The sequence below is a fragment of the Oncorhynchus masou genome, chromosome 33 (genome assembly GCF_036934945.1).
Source record: "Oncorhynchus masou masou isolate Uvic2021 chromosome 33, UVic_Omas_1.1, whole genome shotgun sequence".
In the NCBI taxonomy this organism is placed as follows: domain Eukaryota; kingdom Metazoa; phylum Chordata; class Actinopteri; order Salmoniformes; family Salmonidae; genus Oncorhynchus; species Oncorhynchus masou.
Window position 1 is genome coordinate 24,049,657 of NC_088244.1, and position 26,923 is coordinate 24,076,579.

General features: G+C 44.2%; 1 protein-coding gene across 3 annotated transcripts in view; it reads right to left on the minus strand.

Annotated features, from left to right (window-relative positions):
- The window catches only part of LOC135528075 (helicase ARIP4-like), an 83,533-nt gene that overhangs the window by 44,357 nt on the left and 12,253 nt on the right, over positions 1 to 26,923 (minus strand). For 2 of the 3 annotated variants that reach the window (XM_064956849.1, XM_064956851.1), the window contains exon 2: positions 17,601 to 17,786. In XM_064956849.1, the coding sequence (XP_064812921.1) occupies positions 17,601 to 17,730 (130 nt within the window). In that variant the 5' untranslated portion in view covers positions 17,731 to 17,786. Of the gene's footprint in view, positions 1 to 9,860; positions 10,267 to 17,600; positions 17,787 to 26,923 lie in introns of those variants that run through there. The other variant, XM_064956852.1, reaches the window with a different exon arrangement.

Genomic DNA, 26,923 nt, shown 5'->3' on the forward strand with positions numbered 1-26,923 from the left:
TCCGCCTTAAGACATACCCAAATCTAACAGCCTGTAGCTCAGGCACAGAACCAAGGATATGCATATTCTTGGTACCATTTGAAAGAAAACACTGAAGTGTGTGTACATGTGAATTGAATGTAGGAGAATATAACACAATAGATCTGGTTTAGATAAAACAATGAAAAAACCCACATTTTTTATATCATCATCTTTAAAATGAACAAGATAAAACAAACATTCAGATAGGATGATGGGGACAATTTCAGTGAAAAATATAAGAGGGCAAATGATATGATAACAGAATGATAACTTCCAAAATGAGTGTGCTTCATGACATTTATCATGAAGTCACCCAGGTGCCCCACACAAGTAGACCAAATGTACCCAAGTGGCCAAATTGGTGAAGGTATACATTTTGAAACAAATAACTATATACAAAATACCAAAATGGTATTCTAACACCCCCCCCCCAAAAAAAACAAAAAAAATAAAAAATAAATAATAATAATTGATTAAAAAATGAAAAAATATATGTATATATACATTTACAAAATAACATGGGTAACTATTTACACACTTTCAATATTTGGAGGACCCTCAGTCCTCTATCAAATCAATTTATATAGCCCCAGCCTAAAACCCCAAACAGCAAGCAATGCAGGTGTAGAAGCACGGTGGCTAGGAAAAATAGTCCTCTTCTGGCTGTGCCGGGTGGAGATCACAGTGGTTGTAGAGGGTGCAACAGGACAGCACCTCAAGAGTAAAAATGAACAGTTTAGGGTTCCATAGCCGCAGGCAGAACAGTTGAAACTGGAACAGCAGCAAGGCCAGGTGGACTGGGGACAGCAAGGAGTCATCATGCCAGGTAGTCCTGACGCATGGTCCTAGGGCTCAGGTCCTCCTCCGAGAGAGAAAGAGAGAATTAGAGAGAGCATACTTAAATTCATACAGGACACCGGATAAGACTCCCATTCGGAGTCAGTGTCACTGTGAAAGAAAATGTTCAGTTAGAATAGTTTCACATATGAGCCCTGTATCAACAGGTATAATAAACAGATATATATGAGTTGAAGGTTGAATATATTAGGTTGAATATATTATACTATTATTACCTGCTAGATCTACTGTCTCTTTTATATTATGACAGACCAGCTAGATCTACTGTGTCTATTATATTATGACAGACCAGATCTACTGTCTTCATTTCACTTTGGCCATTGATGTGGTCCTGCCCTCTCCTCAACAGCCTCAAATAGGCTATTTCATGTGGGTTGGGGTGTGGCGGCAGACACACGCATCTCACATTTCATGACATTACATGTTTATATATTGCTTCTAAAATGTTTTAAAAAATCAAATAATATTTTATATTATTAATTTCAAACAAGGGCATTAGCATGAAAATAACTTACCAGTCCAAAACGATGTCCTCTCCCGTTCAAAAAATATTTCTCCACAATCGCTAAATGAAGCGTCCTACAACAATCTCTCACCTTCCCAATCAATTTATTCTAAAATTGTGTGTACATCTGTATACCTAGACTTAGATTTAGCTTTCCCTGACTTAGTCGCCATTATGATTGATATATAAACAGCTGAATCTGTGTGTTCACCAAACAATGCAGTGCGTAATATGTGCTTCTCCTTCCGGTATGAAACTTCAATAGCGAATGACTCTCGTTACGCTGAAGCTTACTACATGGGTTGGTCTTGCAACACATAAACATGGCGTATTGCCGTTTAGCTCAGCTCATTGGCCATCTACCCAGCTAGATTTCAAGACGATCAGTGGTCATTGGGTTAAAAGACAGTCAATCAACAAAACAGCGGGCAAATCATTGGTGCACAATGTCATGACTTGTTGTCTTCAAATCGGTTTCTTTCAGTCAATACGTCCCGTGAAATGGCCCATCACATTTGATTGTGTTACAAACAAACCAGTTGATTGCAGTTGTGAGGATACAGAAACAATAGACCATTTATTTTGGTATTGCCCTCAGGTAGCCTGTTTCTGGTCTCAGGTTCAGGAATGGCTGAAAATGCATAACATTGATCTAAAATTGACCCTAGAAATGGTACTATTAGGAGATCTGGAGAGACCGGGTCAGTCATTTACTAATACTCTTAGTAAAAGTATTTATCTTCAACTCGCAATCTGGATTCTATTCGATTAGATAGATTGAAATTGTACGTTAAACATCACAGCATAGTTGAAAGATATGTTGCATAGAAATCTGAAGAGGGTGGCCAGCAGAGATAAGTGGGATGGGCTGAAGGTTGGGATGTGGAATTGGAGACAAGTGGGAGTGGAGTTGCTGTGCGAGAAATAGAATGATGGTCAAAGATAAAAGTAAAAAATAAAGTAAAAATAAAACATAATAAAACGTATGTTTGAATGACACTGGGGCAGCAGGGTAGCCTAGTGGTAAGAGCGTTGGACTAGTAACCAAAAGGTTGAAAGTACAAATCCCTGAGCTTACAGTGTACAAATCTGTCATTCTGCCCCTGAACAGGCAGTTAAACCCACTGCTCCCGGTAGGTCAACATTGAAAATAAGAATTTGTTCTTAACGGACTTGCCTAGTTAAATAAAAAGTCAAATAAAAATAAATAAACACTGAGAGGCAGTGTTTTTACAGTCAATGCCAGTTTTCCTGAGGCTGATGCCGTGCAGGTGTTTGTGCACACACACACACACACTCTCTGGTTCAAATAAACGCATACAAGAACACACATATACATGTAATAGCGCCAGACATGCACACAAACATATACAGTTTGCATTGCTGTTATGATTTTAGTTGTCCAGCTATTGGGGAACTGTGGGGGGAACTTGGAGGGTTCGGGTTCACGTTTTTTGGCCTGGTGGGAGATATGTCAACGTGCCCTTGAGCAGAGCATTGACCCTGGATGCTTCTGTGTGTCGCTCTGGATGAGAGTCTGTTGGATGTCTGGTATGATGTAGTTGTTGAGCGGCTTCACTGCAAGTATATTGTATGTTTCAGATATTCAATTTAAAAAAAATAGATCCTTGTCACGGATGGGGTATTGGAACAAACGACCACACCGGGTTCCACTCATATCAACTAAAAACAAAGAGAAGCGACTCCAGTTGGAACGCAATCACCAACACTGGACAATTGAGGAGTGGAAAAACATTGCCTGGTGCAAAGGATCCCGGTTCCTGCTGCGTCCTGCTGATGGCAGAGTCAGGGTTGGACACTAGCAGCATGAGTCCATGGACCCATCCTGCCTGGTGTCAACAGTGCACGCTGGTCACAGTGGTGTACTGGTGTGGGGAATATTTTCCTGGCACAAGATAAGTCCCTTTATACAAACTGAACAACAATTGAACACCACAGCACATCTGAACATTGTTGCTGGTCAATCCAAAAAGAGCATCTTTGGGATGAGATGGAACGGGCTGTTCGCAGTATGAATGTACTGCCATCTAACCAGGTTCTTTATTTAACCAGGTAGGCTGGTTGAGAACAAGTTCTCATTTGCAACTGCGACCTGGCCAAGATAAAGCGTAGCAATTCGACACATACAACACAGAGTTACACATTGAATAAACAAAACACAGTCAATAATACAGTAGAACAAAAGAAAACAAAAAGTCTATATACAGTGAGTGCAAATGAGGTAAGTTAAGGAAATAAATAGGCCATGGTGGCGAATTAATTACAATATAGTAATTAAACACCGGAAAGGTAGATTGGCAGAAGATGAATGTGCAGGTAGAGATACTGGGGGGCAAAGGAGCAAGATAAATAAATAAATAACAGTATGGGGATGAGGTAGGTAGATAGCCTATCTGTAAACAGCCCATCTAAGTACAAGTGCAGTGATCTGTGAACTGCTCTGACAGCTGGTGCTTAAAGCTAGTGAGGGAGATGTGAGTCTCCAGCTTCAGAGATTTTTGCAATTCGTTCCAGTCATGGGCAGCAGAGAACTGGAAGGAAAGATGACCAAAGGAGGAATTGGCTTTGGGGGTGACCAGTGAGATATACCTGCTGGAGCGCGTGCTACGAGAGGGTGCTGCTATGGTGACGAGTGAGCTGAGATAAGGCGGGGCTTTACCTAGCGGAGACTTGTATCTGCAGCAATTGCCTGATTTCATTGCGTCAGCATGGACCAACATCCCAGTGTTATATTTCCGACACCTTGTAGAATCAATGCCCTGAAGAATTCAGGGTGTTCCGGGGATAAGGAAGGTCCGACCTCGTACTAGATGTGTGTACCTAAAACTGGCACCGGAGTGTATATCGTCAAGCGATCATGGATTTCTACTGTTATAGGTGCCTCTGACCAGGCGAGTTGAGGACATCAGCACCATTCCACTAGACAGTGGGGACACAATTAGGTTCCATTCACCAAAGACAGGACTTCGGAAAACAAAAATTCCTTCCGATTGGTAGTAAATAATAAAAAAAAAAAAAAAAAACTCAGATAGGGAGTGGACTAACTTTGTGGCAACGACACTTTACACACAGCAAGCCATGGCAGTCGTCCAATCATAATAGCCAGTGAGATAAAGGGGAGTTGGCCTCCATGCAACACTGTAGGAATACTCACAACAAAGACTATTTTATATAAGCCTGGGAAACACACAAAGGCCATCACAGCGATGACACATTGACTACCCATCAACTTCCTGTCCTAATTCATTCCAGAAGCATAGAGAGTGCAGTCCATGGTTTCACATCCTGCTCTCTCCCCCTCCCCGACTGCTTCTTCTGGGGTATCCTGGATGGGAGGGATGCAGGGTAGAGGATGGGGGGGGGCGCTTTCACTTTGTGTAAACCTGCGGATTTCTGATGTTATCCTGGTCGTTTATGGAACGGTGCTTAGCTAAAGTAACACCGTTCCTACGGCAGAGAATCAGCATTTGCGTAGTGCTGATTATCAAAGACCGACAATTACCAATTACCAGACCGACATTTACCAACAGGCGACGTGCCCTGATGAATACCAGGGGGCGCCATGACAACAAGAGGAAGAGGAACTGACTGGTAAACAACAACAATGGCTCAAGGTCATCATGGTCTCCATGTGTCGCTAAGACAATTAATTATCTGGAAAGAGTTAATTTACTTCCTCTTCTCCAATGCACTTTCTAACCCAGCGTTTCTTAACCTAGTCGTTTCACATTGCCAACTTGACCTATTCAACCACTAGCACACCTGAATCAACTGAATCAAATAACCATCAAGACACTGAATGTTGGTATTGGTATAGATCAAATATGTGAGGACTCAGTTGAGAAACAACGTTCAGAGCTCTCAGAATCCATGTCATCTGAGTGGAGTGGACATGCAACACTGGTACCAAGTCTGATCCAGGTCCATGAATCACATGAGTGTAATGTTTCAGAGGCCCCGTTTCCTGGCAGCCTGGCCTATATGTGTGTATGTCATGTTCCTACTTCATACAGTGCTGCTGAAGCTCGCTCTGACCCACGGAGTTACACAACAGGTCTGCAGGCAGGTGCGGGACTGCGCCAACTGAACCTAATCCAGAACACGCCCAGGCAGCCATACCAGAACATTTGCCAGAGCGAGGTAGGAAATCAAACCACATAATTAGAATGACTAATTCCACAAATCCCACAAACCACTGAGCCAGAATCAGAGAAACAAACTCAGTGCTTCTGATTGAGGGCCTTAGATCCACTAGGAGCCCAAAAGAAGACATCCAAAGGGTGAGCGAGCCACTGGCCCACTAAAAAAAAACACACTAGTGAAGTGGTCTCCCTCTCATCTACGTCAGTAAGGAGATTTCAGAACGCTCAGTCCAGTGTACAAAAATCAGAGAAGCCCCTACGCTCAGCATCACAGCAGCAACATGTGTTCACTGGGTGACTTCAGGTCACGGAGCGGGGAAACTGCCGGAAGCTGCAATACAGGGCCACCTTTCACAGAGGTTCACCTCAGGACAAAATATTTACCAGTACCATTGACCAGGAGTTGTAATAAGCTTGATTAACCTTTCGCAAGTGGGTATACATTACACACAGACCATGTGAGCCAGAGCAGATTGTGTCTTTGTAAATAATCAGCACTTGCCAACTTAATATTAAGGTTTCTGTGTAAATTCGATGTGCGAGAGGTTAATGTGCCAACCCACAGAAGTCTTAGTACTACAGCCGTGAATAAAGGATAACTAAGGGGTCAATAGACTGTTGAAATCTATGAGCTCAATGGTTAGTCCCCCCCCCCCCGTGGCAAGTTAGCCCAATAAGATGACACATATTGCCTCTATTTCCTACCCGCTGTTGACACACACACCAACAGCACAATGAGCATGGACTCAGGCAGAGGGACAGTTATGTAACGACAGCCTCTGGCTGTTACACAAGCCCAAGAACCGCACACCTAATAAAGTACACGCCCAATCACATAAACTACCCACAGAACAGACTTTAATTCTTACAATGTACATTCACAAACAAAACCACATCTTCTGTTCCCATCAACAATGTATGGCAGCCCTTCCCCTAGAACAGGCTATTCTAGGTCTGTGTGTGTGTTTCAACCCCAGAAAAGTAGTTTTACAGCTGTTGTGTTTTACAATGGCTTACACGGGAAACAACCTGAGAGGCAGACAGCTGCTCATCAGTTTCCATGTAAACATCTCAGTCAACTTGATCAGTCCTCTATCTAGAAATAGACAAAGCAAAAATCAGAAAAACAAAGCTATTCTGCAAAAAACAATGAATTCCGAAAAAATTGAAACGAATTGTGGAATAAATAAAACAAAGGGCACGCCTTGCAGAGGATAGGAGAGGAGGACACGCCTTGCAGAGGATAGGAGAGGAGGACACGCCTTGCAGAGGATAGGAGAGGAGGACACGCCTTGCAGAGGATAGGAGAGGAGGACACGCCTTGCAGAGGATAGGAGAGGAGGACACGCCTTGCAGAGGATAGGAGAGGAGGACACGCCTTGCAGAGGATAGGAGAGGAGGACACGCCTTGCAGAGGATAGGAGAGGAGGACACGCCTTGCAGAGGATAGGAGAGGAGGACACGCCTTGCAGAGGATAGGAGAGGAGGACACGCCTTGCAGAGGATAGGAGAGGAGGACACGCCTTGCAGAGGATAGGAGAGGAGGACACGCCTTGCAGAGGATAGGAGAGGAGGACACGCCTTGCAGAGGATAGGAGAGGAGGACACGCCTTGCAGAGGATAGGAGAGGAGGACACGCCTTGCAGAGGATAGGAGAGGAGGACACGCCTTGCAGAGGATAGGAGAGGAGGACACACCTTGCAGAGGATAGGAGAGGAGGACACGCCTTGCAGAGGATAGGAGAGGAGGACACGCCTTGCAGAGGATAGGAGAGGAGGACACGCCTTGCAGAGGATAGGAGAGGAGGACACGACTTGCAGAGGATAGGAGAGGAGGACACGACTTGCATAACTAGCCTGACAGCCCTGTTGAACAGGGACAGGAGGAGTGTTAGTGGAGCGTTGAGGGGGGTGGCAGCATGGCTGTGCGACCCTCAGTGTTCGGAGACTGATCTAGTGATATACTTGGCCAGTATCTCTCAGACTGGAGAGATTACCATGACCCGGGTCAGCAGAAGGCAGGGAGGGTGCTTCTATAACAATAACACCTCATGTTGTGTGACTAACACTCCACTCTGACTGGGGAGGGGGGCTTGTCTCTGAAAACACCACCATGCTAAGGGTTCACTTAAAATATGGGAAATCTGAATCTATTACTCACACTATTATACAGCTCATCTTGGATGCAAGCATGTTAATGCAGAGGAGTTAAATAACATGTTTTGGCATCGTAGGGTAGACAAGTGTAGTGACACCTTAGAATCATCAGGACACATCCTAGGATCTCTGTTCAGCAGATCACATGTTGGGGACATTGTCAGAGCGTTCTACAAAGTTTGATCGTGACAGAGTTGTTAACCAGGCAGCTGGTAGTCTAGCAGTTAAGAGCATTGGGAAAGTAACCAAAAGGTTGCTGGTTCGAGTCCCCGAGCCAACGAGCTGAAAAATCTGTCTACATGCTCTTCAGCAAGGCACTTACCCAGAGATACTTACAGGAGCAATTAGGGTTAAGAGGTCTGCTAAAACATGGTTTCCCCCCTGGGTCCACGTATGGTTTTTACCCTAACACTACTTAGCTGATTCAAATAATCCAAGCTTGATGATCCGGGCGCCTGGACCGAGTTCAAGAAACACTGTGATATATGAGTACAATATATAAAAGGTAATGTGGTCGACATAGACAACTCCCCCATGCCCATTAGAGGTGGCCACACTGATCACAACATAACTGTCAACCCAATCAACTACCACAACCAGAGGAATGGACAGAAACAATAAGAAAGGAGACACAGGCTACCAGTAAATCACAATCTTAGAAGAAGGTAACCACATCCCTCATGTGATGTGCTCTATAGTATAGAAATATATATGTTTGTTGTTGTAGTTGACCATATGTTGTTCCTCGTGCTGCACCCATTCAGACTGATTAGTACCGTTTCATCGAACACTAAATCCTCCCACTGCCACCTGTTTAGGTTACCGTAGAAACGGTCAAAGAGCCCCCACATCAAATAAAACATCTGAGCGCTCCTAACAGAGAACAACATGAAAGAGAGAAAGACCAAATGAGAGAGAAACAGATTGAATGAAAGGATGGCTGGTGTCAAACTGATGCATAAGTAGGGAGCGTTATACAACACTGTTGCACACTGTTACAAAACAACTCCAATTCACAGACAGTAAGTACAATGTATTAAAACACCACCCCGGTTGTGCACTACAATGTATTAAAACACCACCCCGGTTGTGCACTACAATGTATTAAAACACCACCCCGGTTGTGCACTACAATGTATTAAAACACCACCCCAGTTGTGCACTACAATGTATTAAAACACCACCCCGGTTGTGCACTACAATGTATTAAAACACCACCCCGGTTGTGCACTACAATGTATTAAAACACCCCCCCGGTTGTGCACTACAATGTATTAAAACACCCCGGTTGTGCACTACAATGTATTAAAACACCCCGGTTGTGCACTACAATGTATTACAACAACACCCCGGTTCTGCACTACAATGTATTACAACAACACCCCGGTTCTGCACTACAATGTATTACAACAACACCCCGGTTCTGCACTACAATGTAAAACAACACCCCGGTTCTGCACTACAATGTACAACAACACCCCGGTTCTGAACTACAATGTAAAACACCCTGGTTCTGAACTACAATGTAAAACACCCTGGTTCTTCATCATCATTGTATTATGTATTAAAACACCACCCCGGTTGTGCACTACAATGTATTACAACAACATCCCGGTTGTGCACTACAATGTATTACAACAACATCCCGGTTCTGCGCAACAATGTACAACAACAACATCCCGGTTCTGCGCAACAATGAACAACAACAACATCCCGGTTCTGCGCAACAATGTACAACAACATCCCGGTTCTGCACTACAATGTACAACACCCCGGTTCTGCACTACAATGTACAACAACACCCCGGTTCTGCACTACAATGTACAACAACACCCCGGTTCTGCACTACAATGTAAAACAACACCCCGGTTCTGCACTACAATGTACAACAACACCCCGGTTCTGCACTACAATGTACAACAACACCCCGGTTCTGAACTACAATGTAAAACACCCTGGTTCTTCATCATCATCCAGATTTCTCACTAACAACAAATTATTAATCTACACATCTTTCTCCGGTAATCCTTGATTCAGCCTCAAAGTGTCCACCTCAGTCATTACGTCACCCCCACCTGCTACTGTCCCAAGAGTCAGTGACACTCCCCACCCACCAAGGAGGATCAGGGTGCCAGCAGGGTTCAGGGGGTCACCTACCTGCAAAGGTCTCCGACTCCTCCAGCAGCAGCATGCTTAGAATCTCCGTGAGGGGTGTGTGGAGTGTCCCAAAAGCTTGTAGAGGGTGTGTGGTGGTGATGCTACTCCCCGCTTGCCGCTTCTCTCTGTGTCGTCTCTCTCACTCTCTCTGTTACCGGTCTCTGATGCTGGGGGAACAGGTGGCCTGACTACCGCCGTCTGCTCTGAAAACTCACTAACTCACTTCCTCGAGTGAAAAAAAGTCTTTGCCTACAAGCTGTAAGGCAGAACCTGGCTTCTTGTTCTACTGTTGGTCTTTGGCGTTACCGGTTTATCTGAGGAGTTTTTCCCCCTACTAACTGATTGACAGGATGAGTGACTGGCAGTACGCTAGCTCATCCCTGTCCTAAGCGGCAATATGAGTCGAGTCAGGCTCTTGACAACCAGGAAACTCTACTAAAAACTCATTACATAACCTTTCATGCTGGAGCTGGGGGCCTCGTCAGGGGGGCTGTCTATGTACGCACACCACTACCCTACGGAAGAGAGGGAGACTAAGAGCAGAGATGCCGACTGGGCAGGAGGAGCAGCATGTGTGCCGTGTAAAACAGGGGAGAGACTGCAGGCAGGGGCGCTCGAAAGAGAGTAGCAATGGAAATATTTCATCATGTAGTTAGGTAGATGATGTGGACAAATGATAAATGACATGTCACGTCTAAACATATGCACTCTTGAAGGATGGAGAAGAGAAAGACAGAAAAAGTGGACCAAAACTAGACAATACAATAAAATGTATGAAACCTCCCTTCACGGCTATTCAACTACTGCTAAAGCGAGATTCCCCCTTAGTCAAGATTCCACCTCCTCCTAGCCAAGACCTCAAACCCCCAAAACAGGTTTAGACACTTTTACCCATGACCTCTCTGTATAAGCAATGATATCCTCCTACTCTAGAATGGGTCTCAGCTCTGTCCTCTTGCCAAGCCAGTGTATCCATGTCAGCGCCACTCTGCCATACAGCCCCAGACTACCAGAGTATTGAGGGCATGGTTCTGTAAGCAGAGCCACAGCCACAAGGGACAATTATAAAACAATGAGGGGCTGAAAGCAGCCCAGCTCTGTCTGGCTGTCACAAACACCCCTTCCACCGGGAGAGTCGCCCCACCAACTGACACCCATGTCGCCATGAAGTCAGCAGGCCCCTCCTCAGTGAGGCTGCCTTAGGTAATGGAGGTAAGAGTTCATTCGGACAGAGGGAACAGATGGATTGAGGAAAAAGTAAGAGAGGGCGCTCAACAACGTGGTGGAGCCAGGTCCCAGGACCATTCCAAACACACACACACACACACACCCCTTACCTGGATCACTTTACAAACACTCACGTGGAGGCTGCACACACACTAAAAACACACCTTTACAATCCCCTCCCCAGCCTCCCCTTGTGGAGGAAAGAGCTAGAAACAAGAGAGGGTGGGAGGGAGGGGAAAGAAGAGGTAGAAGCAGCCCTATAAAGATAGCTTGACCATACAGGAGTCTTTCATCCCAAAGAGTAGGCCATTTCTCCCACGCTCAACTTCACCACACATCTCCATAGACATGCCTTTACTTCTCTCAAGTCTCTTAGCTCACATTTCTCGGTTTATGTAAACAGTCTTAGCAAATGAAAGGGGGCATGAACTGGGTAATTAACACTGATAAACAACATTCAAATCCATATCAGAATGTTCCTGTTGAGTGACACAGCAAAAGAAAAGCAGGGGAAAATCAATGTGCTGGATTTGTTTACTGCTGTACAGACAGACTTCCCTGCTATTACCACCAACCAACACAGATACACACAGAACATACATACAGAAAAATACACAAACTCTTAAAAAGAGGTGTTGTCTTTGATGGGGAGCAGCTATTTCTTGACAATGACAGCCTTAAGGAGTCAGCATGCTTCGTCTAGGGCCTAGGCGCCAACCGAACTGAACTCGGCTAGCCGAACAAGTGTGCTCGCATACTCCCTTAAAAGACCTACAAATGGGGGAAAAATAAAATAAAAAATGAAATAGTACTGTTTGTCAATTTTGAGACGCCGTAGCCAGTATACGCTTCCTCAAAATAGTCAGAATTAATCGAAGATAACTCATGAAGTCTGTTATTAATTTTCACATTTTCATTTTCGTCACGCAATTTTACATCCAACTAAGATGCTTGGTGCAGTATTACTAAATTAAAAAAATTTGCATGAAAATGAGTTGGCTCTCGTTGAATGACAGACTTTACTGAAGAAACTCTACTGTCGACCAATCAACAACGAAGGAGCATAAACTTCGGCTTGCGTCCAGAAATGTTTTTCTGTGCCCGAACAGCCGACAAAACCCTAGCATATGTCACAAAATGTGGTCATGATATACGCACCAACTTCACCGAACTGTTCAGCTGGGGAGCATGCGGTCGCCTTTACCAATACACCCCCCCCGAGTGTGTTCTCATGATGGTTCTTCCCAGGCCAGGCTGTGCCTCTAGTTCCCAGTCACCTTTGCTCCCTCACTCACCCAATATCCAGGTCACAAACACGGCTCACACACTCAACTTGACCCAGAAACAGGAGCTTCTGCAGGGCAGAGGAACCAGCCCTGGGCCCTCTGAGCTGTAACAAGGTGCTTTAAAACCTGACTACTAGAACTTCTGGCTGCATATCCATGGTCTCGCATACATAAAACACACATTCGCACACACACCCTTGACCTTCTACAGAGCCTCCCCCTGGTCTCGTCTCCAGGTTATTTTCAGCTGCTCTCAGACCCCCTTGATTATTCTTCAAACTACATTTTTGACTAATGGCTCCTGTTGTTCCCTGACACATGCTGCAGCTCTGTGCCACTTCACAGGAGCCAGGGGGTGGAGAGCCCCATACAGTCCCTCTGCCTGTCTGCCTCTCTCCCTGCCCGCCTTCCTCCCCTCTGCCTCTCCCCCTGCATGCTACCCTGCCGACCCGCGACCCTGTCGGCCCCTCTCTGCCTGCAGCATGTCTGTCTGTCTGCCCCCCCACCCCATACAGTCCTTCTGCAGTCTGCCTCTCTCCCTGCCTTCCTCCTCTGCATGCAGGACTGCCACCCTGCCTGCCACCCTGTCGACCCCTCTCCCTGCCTGCCTCGATTAGAGGTCGACAGATTATGATTTCTCAACGCCGATAGTTGGAGGACCAAAAAAAGCCGATACCGATTAAAAAAAACGTTTAAGTTCCTTGCTCAGAACGTGAGAACATATGAAAGCTGGTGGTTCCTTTTAACATGAGTCTTCAATATTCCCAGGTAAGAAGTTTTAGGTTGTAGTTATAGGAATTATAGGACTATTTCTCTCTATAACATTTGTATTTCATATACCATATGACTATTGGATGTTCTTATAGGCACTTTAGTATTGCCAGTGTAACAGTATAGCTTCCATCCCTCTCCTCGCCCCTACCTGGGCTCGAACCAGGGACACATCAACAACAGCCACCGTCGAAGCAGCGTTAACCATGCAGAGCAAGAGGAACAACTACTCCAAATCTCAGAGCGAGTGACGATTGAAACACTATTAGCACACACCCCGCTAACTCGCTAGCCATTTCACATCGGTTACACCAGCCAAATCTCGGGAGTTGATAGGCTTGAAGTCATAAACAGCGCAATGATTGAAGCATTGCGAAGAGCTGCTGGCAAAACGCACGAAAGTGCTGTTTGAATGAATGCTTACGAGCCTGCTGGTGCCTAGCATCGCTCAGTCAGACTGCTCTATCAAATCATAAAATAACACACAGAAATACGAGCCTCAGGTCATTAATATGGTCGAATCTGGAAAATTCCGAAAACAAAACGTTTATTCTTTCAGTGAAATATGGAACCGTTCCGTATTTTATCTAACGGGTGGAATCCCTATGTGTAAATATTCCTGTTACATTGCACAACCTTCCAATGTTATGTCATAATTACGTAAAATTCTGGCAAATTAGTTCGCAATGAGCCAGGCGGCCCAAACTGTTGCATATACCCTGACTCTGCGTACAATGAACGCAAGAGAAGTGACACAATTTCACCTGGTTAATATTGCCTGCTAACCTTTCTTTTAGCTAAATATGCAGGTTTAAAAATATATACTTCTGTGTATTGATTCTAAGAAAGGCATTGATGTTTATGGTTAGGTACACGGAGCAACGACAGTCCTTTTTCGCAACAAGGCACAGCATTGATTATATGCAACGCAGGACACGCTAGTTAAACAGGACACGCTAGTTAAACGAGTAATATCATCAACCATGTGTAGTTATAACTACTAGTTAGCAGGGTAGCCTAGTGGTTAGAGCGTTGGACTAGTAACCAGAAGGTTGCAAGTTCAAACCCCCGAGCTGACAAGGTACAAATCTGTCGTTCTGCCTCTGAACATGCAGTTAACCCACTGTTCCTAGGCCGTCATTGTAAATAAGAATTTGTTCTTAACTGACTTGCCTAGTAAAATAAAGGTAAAATGAAAATGAGATAAGTTTAATGCTAGCTAGCAACTTACCTTGGTGGTTAGTGTGGTTAGAGCATTGGACTAGTAACCGTAAGGTTGCAAGATTGAATCCCTGAGCTGACAAGGTAAAAATCTGTCATTCTGCCCCTGAACAAGGCAGTTAACCCACCGTGCCTAGGCCGTCATTGAAAATTAGAATGTGTTCTTAACTTTATTTAACGAGGCAAGTCAGTTATCAAAACAAAAAAAGGGCAAAATTAGCGCCCAAAAATACCGATTTCCGATTGTTATGAAAACTTTAAAATCGGCCCTAATTAAAATCGGCCATTCCGATTAAACGGTCGACCTCTAGCCTCTATCCATGACTGCCCCCTTGCACGTCTCCCTGCCTCTCCCCTGGTCTCTCTCCCTGCAGCATGTCAGTCTGTCCCTCAGCTTCACAGTCACTCTATGCTTTGCTTATGGCACGACACCTCTGTCCGTCTAACATCAGCTGCTACTCCAAATATACTTTTCCCCCTGCCTCCATCCAGCTGTTAGTGTTGTTTTGAGGGTGGAGGGCCACAGCACAGAGGGAAGGTGGAGGGCACAAACATAGCACCTCATATAGGGCTGCTGCTACATGACTGAGCTCTCACACCAGCACAAGGGAACCAGAGGGAGAGGGGGATGGGAAGAAGAAAAGATGATAAGTGGGAACTGAACTTCCTGTGGGAGCGTTGGTAAGGTATCGCAGCAAAAGGATTGGTAGAGGAGAGAAAAGACAGGGAGAGGAAGAGAATATAAGTACGCTCACGACTTAGAGAGAGAAAGGGGGAGAGAGCGAGCATCCAGGCTCCAGTTGTTATGGCGACAGAAACAGCGCAGAGCAGGTGGCATAGGTGACAGTCTGTGTGACCATTATCCGAAGGAGAGGAAATAGGGAGGGAGGTAGAACGAGCACCAAAGAAACTTCAGAGCCCAGATGAATATGTCCATTTAAGTCACAAATGTTCTTATGCATTAAGCTTCCTGTGTGTGTAGTGCTCCATCTTCCATGGCCTCTGGCAGACAAGTTGTCGCAGATAGATTCCGTATCAACAGCACATGTTGGACTGCTTGGTTGGGGTGTACTAAGGATGGCATGGCTGTGACGGTCTTGAAATTTGAGGTTACCGTAATTGGCCAGACCAATGTACACGGTCATCGTTCTGGGGAATTGGCGCATACTTCCCTATTACCTTTACACTGTTATTATCAGTAGCATTTCTTTACTATCATTCAAGTTATTACCTCTAAATATTAGTCTAGTACACAATCTAAGAAATGTCAGATTGACAACCTAATATGACAATCCTCTCCAATCTAAGAAATGTCAGATTGATAACCTAATGTGACAATCCTCTCCAATCTAAGAAATGTCGTATTACACTCCATTACTAGTTTTTCCTTTTCTTTCCCCGTTTCATTTATTTGTTGTATTTTTCGATGCAGCCATTTGTTTAAAAGTATGTTACTGTTGTCTTACGCCTATGAAAAAAGGGGAGATCACAATTCTTTGCACTCGTGTTTACATGGATTTGCTTCTTAATAAAAACCTATTTGAAACAAGTCAACACACTTTGTTATTATTATACTGAACAAAAATATAAAAGCAACATGCAACAATTTGAAAGTCTTTACTGAGGGACAGATCATAAAAGGAAATCAGACAATTTAAATAAAGTGGCAATACAGAAAAGCATCCGTTGGTCAGATACCTAAAAAAATTAAAAAGTAGGTGCGTGGAGTAACCAGTCAATATCTGGTGTGACCACCATTTGGCTCATGCAGTGAGACATCTCCTTTGCATAGAGTTGATCAGGCTGTTGATTGTGGCCTGTGGAACGTTGTCCCACTCCTCTTCAATGGCTGTGTGAAGTTACTGGATATTGGCGGGAACAAATGCTAATGGCATCACACGGTATCCATGTGCATTCAAATTGCCATCGATAAAATGCGATTGTGTTCGTTGTCCGTAGCTTATGTCTGCCTATACCATAACCCCACCATGGGGCACTCTGTTCACAACCTTGACATCAACAAACCACTTCCTCACACGACGCCATACACGTGGTCTGCGGTTGGATGTACTGCCAAATTCTCTAAATCAACATTGGAGGTGGTTATGGTAAAGAAATTAACATTGAATTATCTGGCAACAGCTCTGGTGGACATTCCTGCAGTCATCATGACAATTAAACGCTCTCTCAAAACTTGAGACTTATGTGGCATTGTGTTCTGTGACAAAACTGCACATTTTAAAGTGGCCATAAACGTAGGGAATTGTGAAAAACTGAGTTTAAACGTGTTTGTAAACGTCCAATTTCAACTGTATACGTGTTCGTGTATGTGACTTGTGTATGTCGGCATGCGTGTCGGCGTGTGTGTGTGTGAGAAAAAGTAGGTAGGAGTGTGAGCGAGTGCGTAAGGTCTGACACTGAGTAGAGTCAACGTACACTTGCTAGCCTACATGTCAAGGGGCAATCCATTTTCCTGACTGTGAACCAAATATTTATATTAGAAAACATGACAAAAAGAACAGAGAACACAGATTCAGGCTCAAACTATTATTCATTCCCACAACAAAATCGAACTGATGCCTAACAATGTAGCTGTGTGCATGTGTGCTGCAAGGATGCAGTGGCGCTGTGGGGCTGTGGGGCTGAAAGAGGCATAGCTGCACAGACCAAGAGAATGGGAGGGGTAGAGGGCAGTCTTTCATAACGCGCTTGTGTAACATACCCAGAAACGGCTGTGTGAATATCACCACAACCCAGCGAGCAGCGCCGAGGCTGGGAGAGGTAAATAACATACCCCTTTACCTCATCCTCTTCATATCCCCTTCCCCTCATCCTACTCAACCATCTCTTTTCTTTTTTCTTCCACGTTCAACAGCCGACCTCTCTTGAAGAGTAACAGAGTTTAGACAGGATTCATCTATGCTACCAAAGACTACCCTGAATAAACTGTGCAAATGCTGTTAGACAATCAGAAAGGGGAACCAACACAACTGAGGAGATAAGACTGTATTAAAACAACTTGTCAAAATCAGTTCACTATCACTCATGTTTACCTGCAACTCCTCAATTACAGATAATTTTCCTCCCATCAAAACCTGTTGTATAAGCATCATAGTTAACTCTGTCCATGCTGGACATAATACCATGAAACTGTCATATCAGCTCTCGTGATAGCATTTCTTTAGACAACATTCATCTCTCTGTGTGTGTCGGTCTTATTTCAGTTTCCACCTACCAGGGTAGTCTTCATCATCTCCGTTGTTCTCATCCTTCTCCACCTCCTCTTCTTCCAGCTCATCCTCCTCTTCTTCACTGTTGAGGAGGTGGGGCTCCATGTCTCTTCCTGAGATCCCCTTGTCAGACATGGTGTCCCTCTGTCACCCGGAGGCATTACCTAGGCATCCTCACACACACAGGCCACCTGCAACACACACTTCTTATTTGAACACTGCTTTGGCATAAAATGTAGCCTACACGGTGTCTTTGTTCTGTCGTACAGTGCAAATAAAAATAACTATTGAATGAATGAACACACTACTGTTAACTTAACCTTGCAGAGGGATAACTGAAAACACAAAGCTCAAAGCCCTGTAACACCCATACAACATGGACTTCATCTTCACACATGCCAATGTCAACAACCACACCTTCCCATCCTTAATGTTTCCAAGACAGTGTGCTTCCCAAACTGTGGGGCGCATCCCCTAGAGGCATTATTTATTGTATTATTTCACCTTTATTTAACCAGGTAGTCCAGTTCAGAACAAGTTCTCATTTACAACTGCGACCTGGCCAAGATAAAGCAAAGCAGTGCGACACAAACAGAAGAGTTACACATGGAGAAAACAAATGTACAGTCAATAACACAATAGAAAGGTCTATATAGAGTGTGCGCAAATGTAGTAAGATTAGTGAGGTAAGGCAATAAAATAGGTCATAGCGGCAAAATAATTACAATTAGCAATTAAACACTGGAGTGATAGATGTGCAGAAGATGAATGTGCAAGTAGAGATACTGGGATGATGGGGTGATCTCCCAATGATGGAAGGGGGCCCAAGTGAAAAGTTTGGGAACCACTGATGTAGAGCACACACACACACACACACACACACACACACACACACACACACACACACACGTCCTCCAACGCCAAGACTGTGTTCTGCCACACTGCTCCTCTCCCCACACTGCCCCCTCAGCAGTGTGAGTCCCGGCCAGCCAGGATTTTTTTATTTCACCTTTATTTAACCAGGTAGGCTAGTTGAGAACAAGTTCTCATTTGCAACTGCGACGTGGCCAAGATAAAGCATAGCAGTGTGAACAGACAACACAGAGTTACACATGGAGTAAACAATTAACAAGTCAATAACACAGTAGAAAAAAAGGGGAGTTATATACATTATGTGCAAAAGGCATGAGGAGGTAGGTGAATAATTACAATTTTGCAGATTAACACTGGAGTGATAAATGATCAGATGGTCATGTACAGGTAGAGATATTGGTGTGCAAAAGAGCAGAAAAGTAAATAAATAAAAACAGTATGGGGATGAGGTAGGTGAAAATGGGTGGGCTATTTACCAATAGACTATGTACAGCTGCAGCGATCGGTTAGCTGCTCAGATAGCAGATGTTTGAAGTTGGTGAGGGAGATAAAAGTCTCCAACTTCAGGGATTTTTGCAATTCGTTCCAGTCACAGGCAGCAGAGTACTGGAACGAAAGGCGGCCAAATGAGGTGTTGGCTTTAGGGATGATCAGTGAGATACACCTGCTGGAGCGCGTGCTACGGATGGGTGTTGCCATCGTGACCAGTGAACTGAGATAAGGCGGAGCTTTACCTAGCATGGACTTGTATATGACCTGGAGCCAGTGGGTCTGGCGACGAATATGTAGCGAGGGCCAGCCGACTAGAGCATACAAGTCGCAGTGGTGGGTGGTATAAGGTGCTTTAGTGACAAAACGGATGGCACTGTGACAAACTGCATCCAGTTTGCTGAGTAGAGTGTTGGAAGCAATTTTGTAGATGACATCGCCGAAGTCGAGGATCGGTAGGATAGTCAGTTTTACTAGGGTATGTTTGGCGGCGTGAGTGAAGGAGGCTTTGTTGCGGAATAGAAAGCCGACTCTTGATTTGATTTTCGATTGGAGATGTTTGATATGAGTCTGGAAGGAGAGTTTACAGTCTAGCCAGACACCTAGGTACTTATAGATGTCCACATATTCAAGGTCGGAACCATCCAGGGTGGTGATGCTAGTTGGGCATGCGGGTGCAGGCAGCGATCGGTTGAAAAGCATGCATTTGGTTTTACTAGCATTTAAGAGCAGTTGGAGGCCATGGAAGGAGTGTTGTATGGCATTGAAGCTCGTTTGGAGGTTAGATAGCACAATGTCCAAGGACAGGCCGGAAGTATATAGAATGGCGTCGTCTGCGTAGAGGTAGATCAGGGAATCGCCTGCAGCAAGAGCAACATCATTGATATATACAGAGAAAAGAGTCAGCCCGAGAATTGAACCCTGTGGCACCCCCATAGAGACTGCCAGAGGACCGGACAGCATGCCCTCCGATTTGACACACTGAACTGTCTGCAAAGTAATTGGTGAACCAGGCAAGGCAGTAATCCGAAAAACCGAGGCTACTGAGTCTGCCGATAAGAATATGGTGATTGACAGAGTCGAAAGCCGAGGCCAGGTCGATGAAGACGGCTGCACAGTACTGTCTTTTATCGATGGCGGTTATGATGTCGTTTAGAACCTTAAGTGTGGCTGAGGTGCACCCGTGACCGACTCGGAAACCAGATTGCACAGCGGAGAAGGTACGGTGGGATTCGAGATGGTCAGTGACCTGTTTGTTGACTTGGCTTTCAAAGACCTTAGATAGGCAGGGCAGGATGGATATAGGTCTGTAACAGTTTAGGTCCAGGGTGTCTCCCCCTTTGAAGAGGGGGATGACTGCGGCAGCTTTCCAATCCTTGGGGATCTCAGACGATATGAAAGAGAGGTTGAACAGGCTGGTAATAGGGGTTGTGACAATGGCGGCGGATAGTTTCAGAAATAGAGGGTCCAGATTGTCAAGCCCAGGTGATTTGTACGGGTCCAGGTTTTGCAGCTCTTTCAGAACATCTGCTATCTGGATTTGGGTAAAGGAGAACCTGGATGGTGTTGTGGTGCTGCTGAATATTGCTTTATTAGGCTGTTGATTAACTTTGTGAGTGTATGCACATGTGTGCCTAGCCTATATGTTATTGTTCGAGTAAAAAGGAGCTTTATTCTACATTATAGCCTATTCAGCAATAAGGAAGGAGGCATTCAAGATTGAGAACAATTCTGTAGTCATGAGACTCTTCACCTAGCTTAGCCTTATGTTATGGAATATGCAGTATTGCGCTACCTCTTAGTTGGCAGGGTTACCTCAATAAGAACACAAATAAAGTATTAAAAAGTACGTCCTCACAACATAGCCTGACATTAAGGCTTGTTCGGGGCAAGTAAAAAGAATAATAGATAACTACAACGATTATAGTTTAGTTTTTGTTTTTTTTGTGTGTTTTTTTATCATAATATCAAACAATTACTCAGATCAGAATTGGATCAGGCAGTGCATGCTTGACACTGAGTAAATTGCCTACATTTCTATTTGCTAGTCTACATCAACACATTTTATATTTACACAAAGCAAGAGAACAATGTAGTCACCAAAGCAGGACAAAATATCTGGTCAGAAATTTTTTTCAAGTGTCAGATGATCTGGGTCAATAGTCAAAGTCTATTTTTATAGCGGACACGCCGGTGTCTTGTTGTAGGACCTCAAATGTTCTATTTTCTCTCCATTTGACATGAATATGACTTGGCCTATTAAGTCACTCTTTCAGGTTAATGGGTGCTAGATCTCCTGCCGTGCTACTTTAAGCTCGCAGAAAGTGAAGATGGGAGGCCTAAGGTAACAATGAAAGATAGAAATACATACAAATCAAATAAGAACTTTGAACAATGTGTCGCCCACCAGAAATTCTGCATGCGAGCCCCCCCCCCCCCAAAAGATCCCTTCTTGGCGTGGCAAACCAAAATACCAAAAGCCTAATCCCTATAACGGAAATCTCATAAAAGCATTAAGACAAATTAAAGTTGAATATTTCTAAACTAGTCTAATAGTGTTTGTCGTCCTAAAGTCGCAGCTTTTAAATAGGAATAATTATGAAACTATATGCTATTCTCATTCACAGATTTATTTAGAACAAATATTTTAGGCCACGAGATGTGAAATTGAGCAAACAATACCAAGATGGAAAAATCTAGAGGGGCCAAAAAAATAAATAAACAAAACATACTTAGGCAAGAGCTGAGGAAAGCTTATGAAATAACTGCGTAGTTGGCCTACAACCAATCACAAAATGCACACAGACACACAGAGCCCGACAATAGCCTAGGCTACTGTTTTGTGCAACACTCAGAGGCTATTCAAAAATATTTGGCTCCACTAAATACAGTGCCTTAGGAAAGTACGCTTCGACTTGCACACATTGTTACTTTACAGCGTTATTCTAAAATTGATTAAATACAACCAATTAAATCAGCAATCTACACACAATACCCTATAGAGGTCGACCGATTAATCGGAATGGCCGATTAATTAGGGCAGATTTCAAGGTTTTCATAACAATCGGAAATCGGTATTTCTGGACACCGATTTTGCAGATTTTTTTTTACACCTTTAAATCTTTATTTAACTAGGCAGGTCCGTTAAGAACACATTCTTATTTTCAATGACGGCCTAGGAACGGTGGGTTAACTGCTTTGTTCAGGGGCAGAAAGACAGATTTTCACCTTGTCAGCAAGGGGGATCCAATCTTACAGTTAACTAGTTCAATAACGACCTGCCTCTCTCTTGTTGCACTCCACAAGGAGACTGCCTGTTACGTGAATGTAGTAAGCCAAGGTAAGTTGCTAGCTAGCATTAAACTTAACTTGTGATTATGATTGTTTTTTATAAGATAACTACACATGGTTGATGATATTACTAGATATTATCTAGCGTGTCATGCGTTGCGTATAATCTGACCTAGCATACACGTATCTAAGTATCTGACTGAGCGGTGGTAGGCAGAAACAGGCGCGTAAACATTCATTCAAACAGCACTTTCGTGCGTTTTGCCAGCAGCTCTTCATTGTGCATCAAGTATTGTGCTGTTTATGACTTCAAGCATATCAACTCCCGAGATGAGCCTGGTGTAACCGAAGTGATATGGCTGGCTAGTTAGCGTGCGCTAATAGCGTTTCAAACGTCACTCGCTCGCTCTGAGCCTTGGAGTGGTTGTTTCCCTTGCTCTGCATGGGTAACGCTGCTTTGAGGGTGGCTGTTGTCGTTGTGTTCCTGGTTCGAGGCCAGGGAGGAGCGAGGAGAGCGACGGAAGCTATACTGTTGCAATGCTAAAGTGCCAATAAGAACATCCAATAGTCAAAGGTTAATGAAATACAAATGGTATAGAGGGAATAGTCCTATAATTCCTATAACAACTACAACCTAAAACTTCTTACATGGCACATATTGCACTTTCTCCAACACTTTCTTTTTGCATTATTTAAACCAAATTGAACATGTTTCATTATTTATTTGAGGCTAAATTGATTTTATTGATGTATTTTATGAAGTTAAAATAAGTGTTCATTCAGTAGTTGCAATTGTCATTATTACAAATAAAATACATTTTTTGTTGGCCAATTAAATCGGTATCGGCTTTTTTGGTCCTCCAATAAATCGGTATCGGTGTTGAAAAATCATGAAATCGGTCGACCTCTACCCTATAATGCCAAAGCAATGTATAAAAATTAAAAAACAGAAATACCTTATTGACATAAGCATTCAGACCCTTTGCAATGAGACTCGAAATTGAGCTCAGGTGCAGCTTGGTTACCATTAACCATCCTTCCTACAACCTCATTGGAGTCAACCTGTGGTAAATTCAATTGATTGGAAATTATTTGGAAAGGCACACCTGTCTATATAAGGTCCCACAGTTGTCAGTGCATGTCAGAGCAAAACCCAAGCAATGAGGTTGAAGGAATTGTCTGAGCTCCAAGACAGGAACGTGTCGAGGAATGGTAGCAAAACATCCTGCAGTATTGAAGGTCCCCAAGAACACAGTGGCCTCAATCATTCTTAAATGGAAGAAGTTTGGAACCACCAAGACTCTTCCTCGAGCTGCCCGCCCGGCCAAACTGAGCAATCAGGGGGAGAAGGGCCTTCGTCAGGGAGGTAACCAAGAACCCAACGGTCACTCTGACAGAGTTCCAGAGTTCCTCTGTGGAGATGGGAGAACCTTCCAGAAGGACAACCATCTCTGCAGCACTCCACCAATCAAGCATTTATGGTAGAGTGGCCAGGCGGAAAAAAAACACATGACAGCCCGCTTGGAGTTTGCCAAAAGGCACCTAAAGTCTCCCAGACCATGAGAAACATCTCTGGAGAGACCTGAAAATAGCTGTGCAGCAACTCTCCCCATCCAACCTGACAGGGCTTGAGTGGATCTGCAGAGAAGAATGGGAGAAACTCCCCAAATGACAGACAATTTATGAGCACATGGTTGTGTGCTCTATTTTATTCACATTTCAGCAACGGGTGTGGCTGAAATAGCCAAAATCACTAATTTGAAGGGATGTCCACATACTTGTATATACACACACAGTATATTTGGTCAATGTCATGATTCCTCTTGTTCATCAAGAAAGGAGTGACTTCAGCTTTCAGTAAAATATGTATAAATAAAGGGAACACTAAAATAACACATCCTAGATCTGAATGAATGAAATATTATTATTAAATACTTTTTTCTTTACATAGTTGAATGTGCTGACAACAAAAATCACAAAAAATGATCAATGGAAATCAAATTTAACCCATGGAGGTCTGGATTTGGAGTCACACTCCAAATTAAAGTGGAAAACCACACTACAGGCTGATCCAACTTTGATGTAATGTACTTAAAACAATTTAAAATGAGGCTCAGTAGTGTGTGTGGCCTCCACATGCCTGTATGACCTCCCTACAACGCCTGGGAATGCTCCTGATGAGGTGGAGGATAGTCTCCTGAGGGATCTCCTCCCAGACCTGGACTAAAGCATCCGCCAACTCCTGGACAGTCAGTGGTGCAACGTGGCGTTGGTGGATGGAGCGAGACATGATGTCCCAGATGTGCTCAATTGGATTCAGGTCTGGGGAACGGGCGGGCCAGTCCATAGCATCAATGCCTTCCTCTTGCAGGAACTGCTGACACACTCCAGCCACATGAGGTCTAGCATTGTCTTGCATTAGGAGGAACCCAGGGCCAACCGCACCAGCATGTGGTCTCACAAGGGGTCTGAGGATCTCAGAACTGTGCTCAGTGTGAACCTGCTTTCATCTGTGAAGAGCACAGGGCGCCAGTGGCGAATTTGCCAATCTTGGTGTTCTCTGGCAAATGCCAAACGTCCTGCACGGTGTTGGGCTGTAAGCACAACCCCCACCTGTGGACGTTGGGCCTTCATACCACTCTCATGGAGTCTGTTTCTGACCGTTTGAGCATAGACATGCACATTTGTGGCCTGCTGGAGGTCATTTTGCAGGGCTCTGGCAGTGCTCCTCCTACTCCTCCTTGCACAAAGGCGGAGGTAGCGGTCCTGCTGCTGGGTTGTTGCCCTACTACGGCCTCCTCCACGTCTCCTGATGTACTTGCCTGTCTCCTGGTAGCGCCTCCATGCTCTGGACACTACGCTGACAGACACAGCAAACCTCCTTGCCACAGCTTGCATTGATGTGCCATCCTGGATGAGCTGCATTACCTGTGCCACTTGTGTGGGTTGTAGACTCCATCTCATGCTACCACTAGAGTGAAAGCACCGCCAGCATTCAAAAGTGACCAAAACACCAGCCAGGAAGCATATGAACTGAGAAGTGGTCTATGGTCACCACCTACAGTACCACTCCTTTATTGGGGGTGTCTTGCTAATTGCCTATAATTTCCACCTGTTGTCTATTCCATTTGCACAACAGCATGTGAAATTTATTGTCAATCAGTGTTGCTTTCTAAATGGACAGTTTGATTTCACAGAAGTGTGATTGACTTGGAGTTACATTGTGTTGTGTTCCCTTTATTTTTTTGAGCAGTGTATATAAAAAATGTCCTACTTGTAAAGCCCTACACATTAAGTCTCTGGTAACTGGGTTTGTAAAGAGCCTAAAAAAACTGTTTTGCACTTGGACTTACATATTGGAAAAACTATAAAATCACCCCTTGTGATGCAATGCAGCTTACATAAGTGGGAACGGAGAGAGGCAGATCTGGAAGTAGACTATACCACAAGGCTAACATTTAGAACACACCGTTTACTTGCAGGAGCAGACCTCCAGACTAGGGCTGACCCCAATTATTAGACTGGTCGATTGTTTTAGTTGAGCAGTAGCGCATTATTAATTGCACACAAGATACCCGTCTTATTCTTGCCCATCTCAGTGAACTGATCCATTGTGGAAGCCGCGGGGACTGCACAGTCCAAGAAGGGGAGTGTGGCTGCACAATGCATGTCTCTCTCCAGAATGCGCTCTCTCCCGCCAATATGTACACATTCATGGTTTCATAACTTCATTGTGTGAATTATTCACGTTCGATTATTATGGCATATCAATTCCCCATTACATATATCACCAGTAGTACATTTACCATTTGTTCGGTTCAGGTAATGTCTGATAATACATTCACTATATTATAATGCCATGTCAGTGGACACGTTTGCAGAGCGCACAACCTATACTACACTTTTGAGAAACAAGTTTTGGTTTATATAATTCCATTTACCAGTTTTGTAATTGTCTTTTGTTTGGAGCGCTCCTGTCAATGTTGAGTAAGTACGTGCACGCATAGTAGTAGGCCAATAGACTTCCTTGCCTGCATATAAATGTAGTCATATAAATGAGCCTATTTGGAGATCTGATAGTATTTCTGATTGGCTTAACCTGTTACATCTATGGGGGCACTATTTCATTATTGGATAAAAAAACGTGCCCGTTTTAAGCGCAATATTTTGTCACAAAAAGATGCTCGACTATGCATGTAATTGACAGGTTTGGAAAGAGGACACTCTGATGTTTCCAAAACTGCAAAGATATTGTCTGTGAGTGCCCCAGAACTGATGCTACAGGCGAAACCAAGTTGAAACTTCAACCAGGAAATGAGCAGGATTTGAGGCTCTGTTTTTCATTGTCTCCTTATATGGCTGTGAATGCGCAAGGAATGAGCCTGCCCGATCTATCGTTTCCCCAAGGTGTCTGCAGCATTGTGACGTATTTGTAGGCATATCATTGGAAGATTGACCATAAGAGACTACATTTGCCTGGTGTCCGCCCGGTGTCCTCCGTCGAAATTGGTGCGTCATCTTCAACTGCACGTCTTTTTCCAAAGGATGCACCGGAGAAAGTAGACTACCACGAACGATATATCAATGAAGAGATATGTGAAAAACACATTGAGGATTGATTCTAAACAGCGGTTGCCGTGTTTCAGTCGATATTATGGAGTTAATTTGGAAAACA